Below are 15,667 nucleotides of genomic sequence, written 5' to 3'. Positions count from 1 at the left end.
GTAAAAGCGAAAATGATTAAAGTACCATAGCATTTGGATAAAGAAGAATCCTACACTTTGCGTAAGTAAGAACATAAATTGATGCTATAGTTTCCGTTAACAACCTCCCCAACGTGAAAAAGTTTGCTCTGTTGAGAAACGGTTATTTGACACTTGTAAAGAATTATGGGCCAGGTAAAACAGCTCTAATATTCGCGCAAACTATGTTGACACTCCCATCAGGTAACGCGCCGATTGCAAACTTAGTTTCCGCATTGCCTTATAAACGTTTTGAAGCGTTTGTATGCATATATTTTCTATGAGAAGTATCTTTCTATGTTTTGTAACATATGGACGACACTTTCCGTACTGCATCATATCTCAACAGTGTTGTATACAAACAGGCGATTTCAGGTATATTTTGTGTATAAACGCCTTCTTCTTTAGTAAATGCTACCTGTCGTAACCTCATAAAACGTGTTAAGTACGCTGTGTGCTGTATATTTTGGCCTGTTGATTTGCAGTGTATTACCTTGACAAGTGTGAGATGATTCTTGGATGAATAAAGAGAAGTAAATAAAAGAAAAGTCAAAATCTGTTCAAGTTCCCGCCAGTGCTATACGCAAGCATGGGAAAACAGTCCCAAATCCAGTTCAAGATAGAATCTTTGACGTCAGAATTACATAACAATTTTTTTTTGGTTGGCCAAACATCGTAGGTTATCGGCGGGCTAACCTTGAATCGGCGGAATAAGAACTACCTTGCGCATAGCAGTTTAGAGGGACGCAAGATTTGATTCCGTACACCAACCACTCTTTCAAATATGGCTATTAACACGATTCTTTTAGACTTCTCTGTCAACCCTTCAGCTATCACAAATAAAGGTAATCCGAGGGGCGAAAATTCGTTCGAGCTATGAAGTTTTTCATGTGGTATAAGCAGGCTATTCATTATAATTGTTTTACTTCTCTACAGACGAAAGAAAGCTACTACAAGAAAATGTGGAAAGCGTCTTATTGGATTATCTACCTTCTTTAAAATTCAGACATTCTCTTGAAATTGGTGATACGTTTGTGTCCCTGTACGAAGCAGACAGAAACAGTTTAATTACGGTGAGAACCTTTGATAAAGGTCTTGTTGCGTGCAACATAGAATACTACAAGGACGACAACGAAAAACCGTTGTTGACATTCGAGGTAAGCCCATGACGTGAACTTGTTTTAGTATTTCAGGACCTCAGGCTGATACAACATCTTAAATAAATGAAATTATTATTTTACCATAAACTCTCACAGCATGCGTTCAAAGTTGCAGTAGTATGTGGTACCCAGTATTGACGAAACTGCAGAGTGTCTTTTACGGATAACTACTTACCGGTGTAACGTCATGAGGGGGGGAAATACATAGATATGGAAGGGTCCATCTCAAGCCTCAAACATTGTTAATCTTAACCCCCTTTTTCCTAATGCCATTACAGGCCCTTCAGTCATTGAGTGCAGCATCAAGAGCTGTGAAGACAATGAAGTATTTTGTTCATTATCCTGCCCAGTCTGGCAGCAGCAATTCTTACGTGCCATTTAACCTCTTTGTTTAGTCCTTTGTAGTTTCAAGAAATCATCAAAGAAGCTGCCTATATCTTTTATTTCTGCATCATGTAAAAGAAAAATAAGGTGTTACTGTAATGTATTTGTTTCTCACATTTTTCTACCTGTTTTTAAACATTTTTAAAGAATAATCTTTAACAGTGGGCATTTTGTCAAAGTTACTTGATTCTTGAATGTAATACAACTAGCCATTTGTCATAAATCTAATGACAGTATTGTCCACTCACCAGGGTGTATTGGATCTGCACGTAGGGTTATGTTGTTAATGCCCCTGCACTTTGCAGCACGTGCGGGGCTTGGAGACGAGATTGCGGGCCAAGCTAGGTAGCTCCCGTAGCAAGGCATTTCCGGCCGTGAAGCGTGGAGCTGCCCTCGACGTTTACCTAACTACCTCAGGTAAGAGGCACTTGGGTGCCTCACCGATCTTGCATCTGGATGCTTGTTTATGCCCACTTTTCAGTAGAAATTACGCACTTGTGGGATCATGATTTACATAAGTGGGGAAATTTGTGAGTTTCTCACCATAAATGGGTAACACCAATTGTAATACAGCATACATATTAATTTCCCAATGCATATGCAATGAAATATGGTAATCAGCTAAAGGATTACTGAAACAGATTATTTCAGCAGATGCTAATTCATAGTTACTATCAGACTGCTTGGAATCAAATACTTAAATTTTCTTTCAGTGCCTTGTTATATGTCTCATATAACCTCTTAATATGGTGCGAAATAAATGCTCTTACACATACAGAATTGCAGACAATCTCGCAGATGTCTCAGCAGACTTGAAGGGATTGTGAAGTTGTCTATCTGCACCTTTAATCCAAAGTGTGTGAAATGTGCACTGTTATCAACTGGGTAACAACTTATGCAGGATGAATTATTTGCATGAATAAACACAAATTTGAACATATAACCTAAGAGTGTGTGATTGGGAAGTTTTGCTACATTTTTCATATGGCCAAATCGGATTCTTAAATCTTCGGTGATTTTTATGCAAGGCATTTTTTATTTTAATTTTTTTCGCCCTTCTGCTCTCCCCCCACCCTCCTTAACCTTGATGCACTCTTGATTGCTGTGCAGTTCTTATCTACTGTCACTGTAAATGTTTCACTATTTTTTAACTCATCAAATTGTTTAAGTTAAAGAAATGATGGTTGTATTACTGAAAAAGATGTTGGCTATGAGATAGTGAGAGATCTAGGTTAGTCTGGAAGGTGATAATTAGAGGCAGAAGTTTTGTTGTGGACCCTGCTAGGTATTTTTCGTAGATTATGTACAATGTACGTACATAATAGGCATCACAATACTCATCAGAGACTTGTTCATTAGTTGTACCTAGTTTGTTTTTCGGAATTTGCCTTCCAGTTTGTTTTGTGACAGAGTATGTTAAATATAGTATGAACATAAACATTAGGCTATTATACAGGTCATTCTATTACCACAACCTTGGGGCACTGACATTAATTGACTTTGTCAACTCTTACACATACTACCTTTCAACCTAACCTACACCTTGGGCTACACTACAGATCTGTCTGACACACCATTAAGATTCACTCTCTAGCTCATTTATCCTGTTGTTCAGTTTCTTATAAAGATATGTTTTGTTATCCAAATACTCGTCATTAAAAAAGGTTGCAGATTTCTCCTGGAATGCACTAATGAACAGCTATGTTAAACTAAGGTGTATAGTGAACACTGTGACAACATTTTTAATTTGCATTATCAATGCTGAATAGAAGTGGACCTGTTGACTACCTCTAAGCAGAAATTCAGCAGCTTTTGAAACTGGCATAGATTTACATGGACTGACAAACTGTTAAGTCTCAAATAGACATAACACTTTCTGGAAATTCTCAGTTAACACTTTTGTCTGCCATGGAAGTAGTTTCGCACTGCATGTATTTCTTTACAGCATTAAGAGGATACCTGTGTTACCACTTCTGTACACTACTGGCATTTGGAGGCAGTCCACTGCACCAACTGTAGTTTCTGTTTGTTGTGAAATATAGCCTTCTGGATTGTGGGAACTGTATATCTCACAAAACAATAGTGGGTTTATGGTTATTGGGAAGTAACCACCAAAATAGTTTCTAGAAGGTGCTTGGGAGGTTTACTTATCACAAAATTAATGTCATTTGTGGTCCTTGGAAAGCATTCTTACCACCAACTTAAGCGTGTCCCAAACTTTTGGGAATATGCCTTACCAGCTCTGTCTATGCCTGACATCTTGTAGTATTACGCTGCACCAAGTGTATGAAAACTGCTACAACAATCTGTGTGTCATCGGATCACTATTATTGTTGGAACACGTTGATTGGCTTCTGCTATATACATTATTGTGACCTGTATCACCTTTATTATTGCATGCTAAAGTTTCAAGGATTGTGTTCACATAGTGGTAAGTAAACTTTAATATGAGTAACAAATATTTTTTTTAAATAGAGTAAAAGAAAACATAAAATAAAAACAACAAACTGTTCATTATTTTTTTATGTGCAGTGGCAACACATAATAGAATACCTGTCAAAGGTCCAATGGTAACATATGTACCACCATAGTTTTTGGTCTTAAATGATGTAAACAATTATCAAAAAATATAGTCGGTTGATAACAATTCTAATAAGAGCAAAAGCATCATCTTCGCTGAGTTGCTACAAAAAATAAGTTGAAGCTACCAACACTGGACTTTGACCCACTATTATGTTGTGGCATAACAAAAGGTAAAACCCAACACTGACATTTATTTTGCTTCTGTACATTTTTTTTGGAAATGTGGGTTATGGTGACAGACTAATCAGTAGCAATCCCACATGTAGGTTAGGTTGAAAGGCGGCTGCTTTTGAGTTGGTGAAGACAATGAATTTTATATGAGAAAAAGTATAATTTTTGTTATGATGTGCATATTGAATTTTGATGGGTGTTTTAAGTTTGCCACTTTGTCATGTGTCACAGCAGTTGGAATTGGTAGGTATTTCTTTGTTTTTATAATTCGTCTGTACTGCACTATCAGTTTCTAACCCCCCCCCCCCCCCCCTCCATCGCTCCCCCCCCCCCCCACCACCACCACTCACACACACAATAGAATGTGTTTGAAAGTGTTGTATCTTCAAAAAATCTGTAACTGTTGTGTTGACTATCGTGTCAGACCGCACCGACTTCAAATGAGGGAATATTATTGTGGTGTAACTGTGAAAAGCCATTAACCTAATAGCAGCATTTAGTTCTTTTATTTGGTGTCATGATAGTAAACATAATTTTTGAAGGGACTTCAACTGTTACACAAAATTGAGGTGAAAATTAGAGGATTGATACTCTAGTAGGGCTACTGCCATAAAAGTGGTTACTGGGTTTTACACACTGCTGAGCAAAACATTATGACCACCTGCTCAATAGCTTGTGTCTGCCTTCAGACCGAAATACATCACTGATTCTGTGTATCAGGGATCCGACAGTTTGTTGGTAGATTAGTGGAGGTAAGTGGCACTAAGTGTCTACACACAGGTCATGTAATTCACACAAATAATGTGTCGACAGTGGTGCCTCCCAATAGAGAGCCAGTGGGTTCCATGGGATTTACATCAGGCGAATTTGGTCATCAAGCCATCAACATGAGTTCACTAAGATGCTCCTTGAATCATTGTAGCACATTCTGGCTCTGAGGCACAGTCAGTTATACTGCTGAAAGAGGATGCCTTCAGGGAAGACATCAAGCATGAAGCGAGGCAGGTGGTTCGCAGCTGTCAGCTTGTCTTCGATCACTACCACAGGTCCCATGCAAGTGCAGGAGAACGTTTCCCATAGTGTAATATTGCTTCCCCCCCCCCCCCCCCCCCCCAAACTTGCATCCATGACACACTGCACGTTCATCTCAATGACAATGCTTGTGGAGACAACCACTGACATAGTGTAGCAAAAATGTGATTCACCCGAATAGCGGACATGTTTCCTGATGATCCTGTGCCCACAGCAATCATAAATGTCCATTGGGTCGCCATGTGAACATGTAAGGGTGGTCTGCTGTGAAGCTCCATGTTAAACAGTGTATGATGAATGATGCGCTCAGAAACACTTGGTGCATGCACCATCATTGTGCTCTTCTGGCAGAGATGCCACAGATCAGTCTGTCCACCTTTACAGAGCAGACTAGCTTTCGAAACCCACCTTTTGTGAAGGAATGTGGACATTCAACCATTTAGTACCTGGTGGTAGTTTCACTGTCCTCCAACCTTTTTCTATCAATTCTATAACAGTGGCACGTGACTATTCGACTAGCTTCACCGTTTTTTAGATACTTGTTCACAGGCAATAGCAATAATAGCAACCTACCCATTCTCAGAGTTGCTTATCTCAATGGATTTCACCATTTGCTGCCCATTTCTTCACATCACCATCTATGTCAGTGCTGTAGGTACAACTTTGGCCTAGATGCTTCCATTATCAGTGGTTCCTTGGGTCACATTCACAGAAAAGGTACCTGATGATTGGTGAAATTTTAGGTGACCATGTTCCTCAAGTGAAACAGGATTGCATGTTCCAAGATTATGAAGGCCTCATGTTCACAACTGAAACTGTCAGATTTTCTTGATTGACACGAACATGAAATGTCTACAGTGGCTACTTGAATCACCAGATATAAATCTTGTTTGTGGTGTGTATTGGGAAAAGAATTAAGGGCACATTATTGTCCATCCCCTTGCCATTGATAGAGCTCGTTTGTAATGAGCGGTAAAAAGTTTCATTGAGCATAACTAAGTCATTTATCTGTGTGCACCTTAGAATGATTCACACAGTTGTGAATGCAGTTGTGGCTCCAAATCGTTGGACACAATTGTGCTAGACTTCAAGCTCTTAATGGGCAGAGAATTAGCCAAAAGTAGGCTTTTCAATATGAGAGTTGGGAGGGATAGACATAGTGTTCAGAGTGGCTTGACACCAGAATGCACTAGCTAATCGAAGGGGTGCAGCGGTAGTTATTTATGGAGACAGTGTTACCATAGAGGGGTGAATGTTACTCATAGGCGTTGACAACTGTTTCACTCATCTCGGCATCCTTGGTTTGGCAACCATAAACTACTTCAGAAATGTTGCGCAGCTACCCATTACTATGTTTATCGCCAAACATCTGATTATTCTTTTTCCTGGTGGCCTCTCGTGTATGGGCAGGCAGCAACGGAGCATAGGTTGGAAATCTGATGATACAGAAACATCCAATGCTGCAGTGTAGTCGGTATGGAAGAAACCACTGGGAATAGCTAAATGTGAGTCAAGTGGAATTTGTGGTACTGGTCGTTAGCTTTGACCAGTGCTTTAATTGTAATGGCATCTGTGAAATCACTTCTTGAGCATCGATAATGGAGCTATAAAACTTTGAAACTGGTCTGCCAATAAATTTCATAAAATTGTAGGTGCTTCATAGATCTATTTCCCTTAAGAATGGACTCTATAGCTACAGACAGACTGGAGTCAGTCATTATATGGTAAACACATATTTTTGTATGCTATTAACTGACTGTTCTCTGCTCAATCCTAGTGTGGACTAAGGCAGTATAATATTTTTTCCAACTCATTTCATACTGCAACTCTTAGCTTTAAGTAGGAGTAAATTCTTTCTAAATACTGTGTTGGTCTTGTTTTAGCGTTTCTTACAACATAGAGCCAGTGCCACAGTGTTGCAGTGCGATACTGGTAGTAGTCTTGTTATATGGCAGTCCGAACTGCATGCAGTGTGCTGTGGTGATAGAGGTGCAGATTTGTCAAATGATTTTGTGCACCAATCCAGAAAGTCCAAAAAAGAGGCATCTAGTGAAGTGGGGTAAGTTAGGAACACACTAAAGGTAGTGGAGTTCTACATAAGCTGTTCAAACATGATGTGCAGTGGATAAATGTATTTCATTTTGAAAGATTACAGGGTTGCTCAAAGATTCCAGGAAAAGTTATTTTCCTGTAGACCCATGATGAAAAATTTTTGATACATAATTGTCATTTTTACTGTTACTACACACACAACTCTTCAGGCTTAAGTAGTTGATGCTAGACAAACATAATGTGCACCCAGGGAATTAAGATATGAATTGTCAGAGCAAAGCCTTTTTACGTCAGGGACACAGTGATACACTTGGAACATGCTGGAGTTGAGATGTGGGTAGTTGTACTGAATGTTCAACGTGTTGTCACCTTGATCACTTTTGTGCTCAGTACAGCAAACTTCAACCAAAGCAACACCTATGATTACCCTTCTACATACTGTCGTGACCATCAGAAAACAGGCAGCTTGCTTTGCTTACCCCAGATTATCAAGATAAAGAAAAAGCACGGTAATTGTAACACAGAGATTTCTGTAACAAGTGTGCAAAATGGCTCTAGATAAATTACCTCAGCTCTGTTAAATCCGCATCAACTGAATACTTTCCATGGAATCCAATTATACCTACGTGTTTTAATTTCATAACCATAAGTAACTCTGTAGCTTCTTGTAATAAGCCTCGAATTAATATGAAAGTAGTACTGGTAGTTAACATTCATGTTAACAGTTGCTGTAATTGATGTCCCTTCATGGAAGACATATTGGTGGAGTTCATGTGGTGCGGAGACTATGCCTGATTTTCCATTGTTTCAGAACTTCTCCAAAACATTCTCTGTGAAATAAAGTTAGTAGATATCCCATTATAGTCAAAATTCTAATTTATCACCACCAGCCCAATTAAGCAAAAACATAATTTCATAATTCACAGCTTATATTTCACCCTCTGCAAGACACTGGTTGAAAGGATCATGCAAAAGTAATTTAAGTACTGTCTTGAGGATCATGCTGTGACATAATTTATAATTTCTGCAAGCAATATGCAGCCCCCCCCCCCCCCCCCCATGAACCATGGACCTTGCCGTTGGTGGGGAGGCTTGCGTGCCTCAGCGATACAGATAGCCGTACCGTAGGTGCAACCACAACGGAGGGGTATCTGTTGAGAGGCCAGACAAACGTGTGGTTCCTGAAGAGGGGCAGCAGCCTTTTCAGTAGTTGCAAGGGCAACAGTCTGGATGATTGACTGATCTGGCCTTGTAACAATAACCAAAACGGCCTTGCTGTGCTGGTACTGCGAACGGCTGAAACCAAGGGGAAACTACAGCCGTAATTTTTCCCGAGGGCATGCAGCTTTACTGTATGATTACATGATGATGGCGTCCTCTTGGGTAAAATATTCCGGAGGTAAAATAGTCCCCCATTCGGATCTCCGGGCGGGGACTACTCAAGAGGATGTCGTTATCAGGAAAAAGAAAACTGGCGTTCTACGGATCGGAGCGTGGAATGTCAGATCCCTTAATCGGGCAGGTAGGTTAGAAAATTTAAAAAGGGAAATGGATAGGTTGAAGTTAGATATAGTGGGAATTAGTGAAGTTCGGTGGCAGGAGGAACAAGACTTCTGGTCAGGTGACTACAGGGTTATAAACACAAAATCAAATAGGGGTAATGCAGGAGTAGGTTTAATAATGAATAGGAAAATAGGAATGCGGGTAAGCTACTACAAACAGCATAGTGAACGCATTATTGTGGCCAAGATAGATACGAAGCCCACGCCTACTACAGTAGTACAAGTTTATATGCCAACTAGCTCTGCAGATGACGAAGAAATTGAAGAAATGTATGATGAAATAAAAGAAATTATTCAGATTGTGAAGGGAGACGAAAATTTAATAGTCATGGGTGACTGGAATTCGAGTGTAGGAAATGGGAGAGAAGGAAACATAGTAGGTGAATATGGATTGGGGGACAGAAATGAGAGGAAGCCGCCTGGTAGAATTTTGCACAGAGCACAACATAATCATAACTAACACTTGGTTTAAGAATCATGAAAGAAGGTTGTATACATGGAAGAACCCTGGAGATACTAAAAGGTATCAGATAGATTATATAATGGTAAGACAGAGATTTAGGAACCAGGTTTTAAATTGTAAGACATTTCCAGGGGCAGATGTGGACTCTGACCACAATCTATTGGTTATGACCTGTAGGTTAAAACTGAAGAAACTGCAAAAAGGTGGGAATTTAAGGAGATGGAACCTGGATAAACTAAAAGAACCAGAGGTTGTACAGAGATTCAGGGAGAGCATAAGGGAGCAATTGACGGGGATGGGGGAAATAAATACAGTAGAAGAAGAATAGGTAGCTTTGAGGGATGAAGTAGTGAAGGCAGCAGAGGAACAAGTAGGTAAAAAGACGAGGGCTAGTAGAAATCCTTGGGTAACAGAAGAAATATTGAATTTACTTGATGAAAGGAGAAAATATAAAAATGCAGTAAGTGAAACAGGCAAAAAGGAATACAAACGTCTCAAAAATGAGATCGACAGGAAGTGCAAAATGGCTAAGCAGGGATGGCTAGAGGACAAATGTAAGGATGTAGAGGCCTATCTCACTAGGGGTAAGATAGATACCGCCTATAGGAAAATTAAAGAGACCTTTGGAGATAAGAGAACGACTTGTATGAATATCAAGAGCTCAGATGGAAACCCAGTTCTAAGCAAAGAAGGGAAAGCAGAAAGGTGGAAGGAGTATATAGAGGGTCTATACAAGGGCGATGTACTTGAGGACAATATTATGGAAATGGAAGAGGATGTAGATGAAGATGAAATGGGAGATATGATACTGCGTGAAGAGTTTGACAGAGCACTGAAAGACCTGAGTCGAAACAAGGCCTCCGGAGTAGACAATATTCCATTGGAACTACTGACGGCTGTGGGAGAGCCAGTCCTGACAAAACTCTACCATCTGGTGAGCAAGATGTATGAAACAGGCGAAATACCCTCAGACTTCAAGAAGAATATAATAATTCCAATCCCAAAGAAAGCAGGTGTTGACAGATGTGAAAATTACCGAACTATCAGCTTAATAAGTCACAGCTGCAAAATACTAACACGAATTCTTTACAGACGAATGGAAAAACTAGTAGAAGCCAACCTCGGGGAAGATCAGTTTGGATTCCGTAGAAACACTGGAACACGTGAGGCAATACTGACATTACGACTTATCTTAGAAGAAAGATTAAGGAAAGGCAAACCTACGTTTCTAGCATTTATAGACTTAGAGAAAGCTTTTGACAATGTTGACTGGAATACTCTCTTTAAAATTCTAAAGGTGGCAGGGGTAAAATACAGGGAGCGAAAGGCTATTTACAATTTGTACAGAAACCAGATGGCAGTTATAAGAGTCGAGGGACATGAAAGGGAAGCAGTGGTTGGGAAGGGAGTGAGACAGGGTTGTAGCCTCTCCCCGATGTTGTTCAATCTGTATATTGAGCAAGCAGTAAAGGAAACAAAAGAAAAATTCGGAGTAGGTGTTAAAATTCATGGAGAAGAAATAAAAACTTTGAGGTTCGCCGATGACATTGTAATTCTGTCAGAGACAGCAAAGGACTTGGAAGAGCAGTTGAATGGAATGGACAGTGTCTTGAAAGGAGGATATAAGATGAACATCAACAAAAGCAAAACAAGGATAATGGAATGTAGTGTAATTAAGTCGGGTGATGCTGAGGGAATTAGATTAGGAAATGAGGCACTTACAGTAGTAAAGGAGTTTTGCTATTTGGGGAGCAAAATAACTGATGATGGTCGAAGTAGAGAGGATATAAAATGTAGGCTGGCAATGGCAAGGAAAGCGTTTCTGAAGAAGAGAAATTTGTTAACATCCAGTATTGATTTAAGTGTCAGGAAGTCATTTCTGAAAGTATTCGTATGGAGTGTAGCCATGTATGGAAGTGAAACATGGACGATAAATAGTTTGGACAAGAAGAGAATAGAAGCTTTCGAAATGTGGTGCTACAGAAGAATGCTGAAGACTAGATGGGTAGATCACATAACTAATGAGGAAGTATTGAATAGGATTGGGGAGAAGAGAAGTTTTTGGCACAACTTGACCAGAAGAAGGGATCGGTTGGTAGGACATGTTCTGAGGCATCAAGGGATCACCAATTTAGTATTGGAGGGCAGCGTGGAGGGTAAAAATCGTAGAGGGAGACCAAGAGATGAATACACTAAGCAGATTCAGAAGGATGTAGGTTGCAGTAGGTACTGGGAGATGAAAAAGCTTGCACAGGATAGAGTAGCATGGAGAGCTGCATCAAACCAGTCTCAGGACTGAAGACCACAACAACACAACATATGCAGCCCTTAAATTTCAAAAGGCCTCATCTATTTCACATTTAGCAGCTTTCTGTTGTGGCTAACATCTTTCAGATCCACTGTTGGGCTACATCAGACATAACAGTTTTCCGCTACAGCTCCGATTTCGGGCAATGCCTGACACATTTCCATTAGTGTTAAATAAATAAGAGTTGGGGAAAATGCAGAAAGTATAATAATTGGATTGAGAAGAGTTAATAGAAGCTTTGCACCAAAGTGCTGTATAGTTTCAGCTGCATGGATGACAAATGTCTTGTAGTTTCTGACTTCGGCACTAATGGGGCTTGTGTGTTTCATCTATGCAGAGCACAGTGGAAGTAACTCAACCAGTTATAAAGATTATTCATTTGTTGAAAATTGTAATAACAGATTAAACAGTACAAGTACAAAACTAAATGCTCCGTATACTTAGGATTCTTGGCATTTCTGTTTGTACTGTGTAGTCAGTGAAAAAACTAACACAGCCTAATTATTGGCAGACACACTCTCTCTCTCTCTCTCTCTCTCTCTCTCTCTCTCTCTCTCTCTCTCTCTCTTGTTACCTGCTCTCATTATATAAAACATATGCATCTATGAAAGTGATAAAATACCATTCATTCTTTTTTAGTAAAATCTTCCCCGAGTCTTTCATGTGATTCAGTCTTCATGGGCTTTTAAGCAACCGTGCACCTGTTAGTCATGAAAGCCTGTGCTGACAACTGGATGTGATGGATGTAATGCAGCTGGAAGCCTAAAAAGATTTAATTAATTATATTGTTGCAGAATAGATCATCATGTAGTTTTCTTCTGCCTCAGACTTTGGCTTACTGTGCACAAATGATTGATTTACAAGTGTTGTTTTCACAGTCGATGAGGAATTTTTTTATTTTATTTATTTATTTTTCCCTTCAGTATGATAGTATCTGCCCAAATACTGTGACTTGTTGAATTTCCTGAGGCCTCTTGAGTTCCATTGTTAAAAGTACCAATACTGTTGTACATCTTCTCTACCCAAACATGTTTCAGTTTTGTCTTTTTTAATCTTTCGGTAGCTTTGCTTTATCTGTGACTTTTTTGTCTTTGTAAAATTTCAATTAATCCTTTTGCTCAAAGTGCCTCTGTCCCCCCCCCCCCCCCCCCCCCCCCCCCCCCTCTACATCCACAGACCTGTTCCATTTTTATTTGACTTGTAATATTCGTTATCACGTCAGTTCAAAACTTTAGAACACTTGATTTATCACAAATTATTTACTTGACCATAACTTGATAAGCATTTGTAATGTTACCCATAGTTATGTCTCTCTAGTGCTGTAGGATAGTTCTTAAGTATGTGACAGGGGCAGCTCATATATAGCTCTTGTCAATTAACTTGTCACTTGAAACTTGAAAATTCTGGAACTCCGGAAACATCCCCCAGGCTGTGGCTAAGCCGTGTCTCCACAATATCCTTTCTTCCAGGAGTGCTGATCTTTTAAGTATCGCAGGAGAGCTTCTGTGAAGTATGGACAGTAAGAGAAAAGGTACTGGCAGAAGTAGAGCTGTGAGGATGGGTTGTGAGTTGTTCTTGGGTGGCTCAGAGTAGGTCACTTCATTGCAAAAGGCAGAGGTCCCAAGTTGGAGTCTCAGTCTGCCACACAGTTTTAATCTGACAGGATGTTTCATATCACCACACGCTCCGCTGCAGAATGAAAATTTAATTCTGAGAACTTGTTATTCTTTCAACTTCATGTCCACAAGTTGTCATAAAGTGAGCAGCATGCATGCATAAGTGATTTGAATGATTTACCTTGTGGAAATGTAATTATAGTTTCATATGTAAAATTATCATGAAATGAGGAATGTGATTTAGTTTGGCAAGTTGTTTTTGTTTGAAATGAAAAATCCAGTGTTAAGTACTATATGCATGTCAGCACTTGGTTCACTACACAATGTAGTAGTGCTTCGGGAAGTTGCTCTTGTACTTTATACTGAAGTGAGAAGAAAGCTACTCACAATTTAAAAGAACATAGAGCATCCTTATCCAGAACAAATGCCAATTTTATGCATGTTGTATTTGCATGTTGCATTGTTAACTTTATTGAATGTAAAATAGTTGAATGTTTTGGTTTGTTTTCCCTACGCTTGCTTTTGTTACAGCTGACTCACAAGCTCGAGAAATCTTTAAGAGAAAAATGCCAAGGCAAGAGAAGTCATGCTTTTCCAGCTATAAAACGTGGAGGTATCGTTGATAGATATTTCCCAACAGCAGGTAAGATAGTGGGTGCTTGCAGATAAGGAAGCCAGTTGTAGGATAGAATGACTATTTTATTCAGAGGTATCAGAATTGCCATACTTGAAAAACCTGTCATGTCGCTTGTAAACTACTTGTATTAAGAACTGAGTGTAACTGTCAGTTAGAGTAATGAGGATCAGTGAACCAGGTACGTTCTTACATTAAACTGCTGCCACAGCTCTCTCTCTCTCTCTCTCTCTCTCTCTCTCTCTCTCTCTCTCCCCCCCCCCCCCTTCCTCCCCACTCCCTCCCTCTCCCTCCCCTCTCCCTTGTTCCCTCTCTTCCCCACATCTCACCCTTTCTCCCCTTCCCCCAAATCTTCCTGCTCCATCTTTTCTCCATTGTTCATATTTATTTTGTACAAATTAACCAGCAACAACAATTTTAATCCCTTTTTCAGCATGTTCTCAGTCATTTAATTAAAGCATGCTGCATAACACACTGGTATATTATAAATATATATATTTGTAACTATGAATTATGCCCATAGCACACACTTTTAAGTAGTTTAAAAGCTCTTTGTTATAAAGTTGAATTGTTCCTTGTAAATAAAATTAAATCTGTGCACTAAAGGAACTGCTTTTGTTTGTTAATTTTTAGTAAACTCTTTTGGTAAGTTTTAGTTCATGTTGTTTGTTCTAAATCTTATTGCAGCCTGCATGAATAGCTGATATGTTTAATTTTTTGATGAGTAGCTGATATGTTTAATTTTTTGATGAGTAGCTGATATGTTTAATTTTTTGATGAGTAGCTGATATGTTTAATTTTTTGATGAGTAGCTGATATGTTTAATTTTTTGCTCTGCAGTGCTTATTATGTGCACAACAATATGAAAAAAATGGTTTTATAATAATTGGAGTTGCATGAGGCTGTTATCTTTCATCAGTGCCTGAATAATTGCTCTTAAAGACATCTTAATGGGAATGTTCAACACTGAAGGTTGAACATCAAGCTTTGGTGATTAAAATGCGAGGTGACGAAAGAGCAGAAGGGAAGGAGATAATTTGGTAAATGGAAGGGAAACGTTGGCAAGTTTTTCAGGCATTGTGCCATATGACGCTGCTATACTCAGTGGTATTTTGATGAAACATCTTCTAGCTGTCTGAGATGACTCTTGATTGGAAGAAAACCAGAGCCATTCAGTGTAATGCTCGAGTGTCAGTGAACTGTCATTGTTATATCTCCAACGTGACAAAAATCGGGAAATCCAGTGTATGTTGTCGAGATTGTTAGCTGAACTGAAACATTAGCATTCTGTAATTTTTATGCTTAAAAATCGAATGCTTGCTTCAGCGTAGTTGACATGTCTTAAAGTTATATACTAGATCCCCCCCCCCCTCTATGAGTGACAGATGACAATGAAACTTTGCTGACACTTAAGCAATGCAATGAATGACATTGCACCAACAAATTATATACTTATTTAGAAAGGCAGAAGTGGTCCACTTTTTATTTCTGATCACTAATTTCATTTTGCAGATGAACGTATTCTGGAGTATGACATAGATGAGGTTCTGTATGAAGAGAGATCACCATACCAGAAAATACAGATCGTTCATTCTCGTAGCCTGGGAAATCTCTTGGTTCTGGATGATCTTCAGAGTATGTAAAAAACAATTAATACAAGTTGGTGTCAGAAATAATTTACTTT

General features: G+C 39.2%; 1 protein-coding gene across 2 annotated transcripts in view; it reads left to right on the top strand.

Annotated features, from left to right (window-relative positions):
• The first annotated feature begins 691 nt into the window (after positions 1-691).
• LOC124545008 (spermine synthase-like) overlaps positions 692-15,667 on the top strand; it is a 55,329-nt gene continuing 40,353 nt past the window's right edge. The window contains exons 1-4 of one of the 2 annotated variants that reach the window (XM_047123784.1): positions 692-863; positions 955-1,175; positions 13,881-13,992; positions 15,496-15,618. In XM_047123784.1, coding sequence (XP_046979740.1) covers positions 803-863; positions 955-1,175; positions 13,881-13,992; positions 15,496-15,618 — 517 coding nt within the window. In that variant the 5' untranslated portion in view covers positions 692-802. Of the gene's footprint in view, positions 864-954; positions 1,176-1,867; positions 1,980-13,880; positions 13,993-15,495; positions 15,619-15,667 lie in introns of both variants that reach the window. The other variant, XM_047123785.1, reaches the window with a different exon arrangement.

The sequence above is a fragment of the Schistocerca americana genome, chromosome 8 (assembly GCF_021461395.2).
Source record: "Schistocerca americana isolate TAMUIC-IGC-003095 chromosome 8, iqSchAmer2.1, whole genome shotgun sequence".
Lineage (NCBI taxonomy): Eukaryota > Metazoa > Arthropoda > Insecta > Orthoptera > Acrididae > Schistocerca > Schistocerca americana.
The sequence above is the reverse complement of the archived record's forward strand: the minus strand, read 5'-3'. Positions and strand labels throughout refer to the sequence as shown.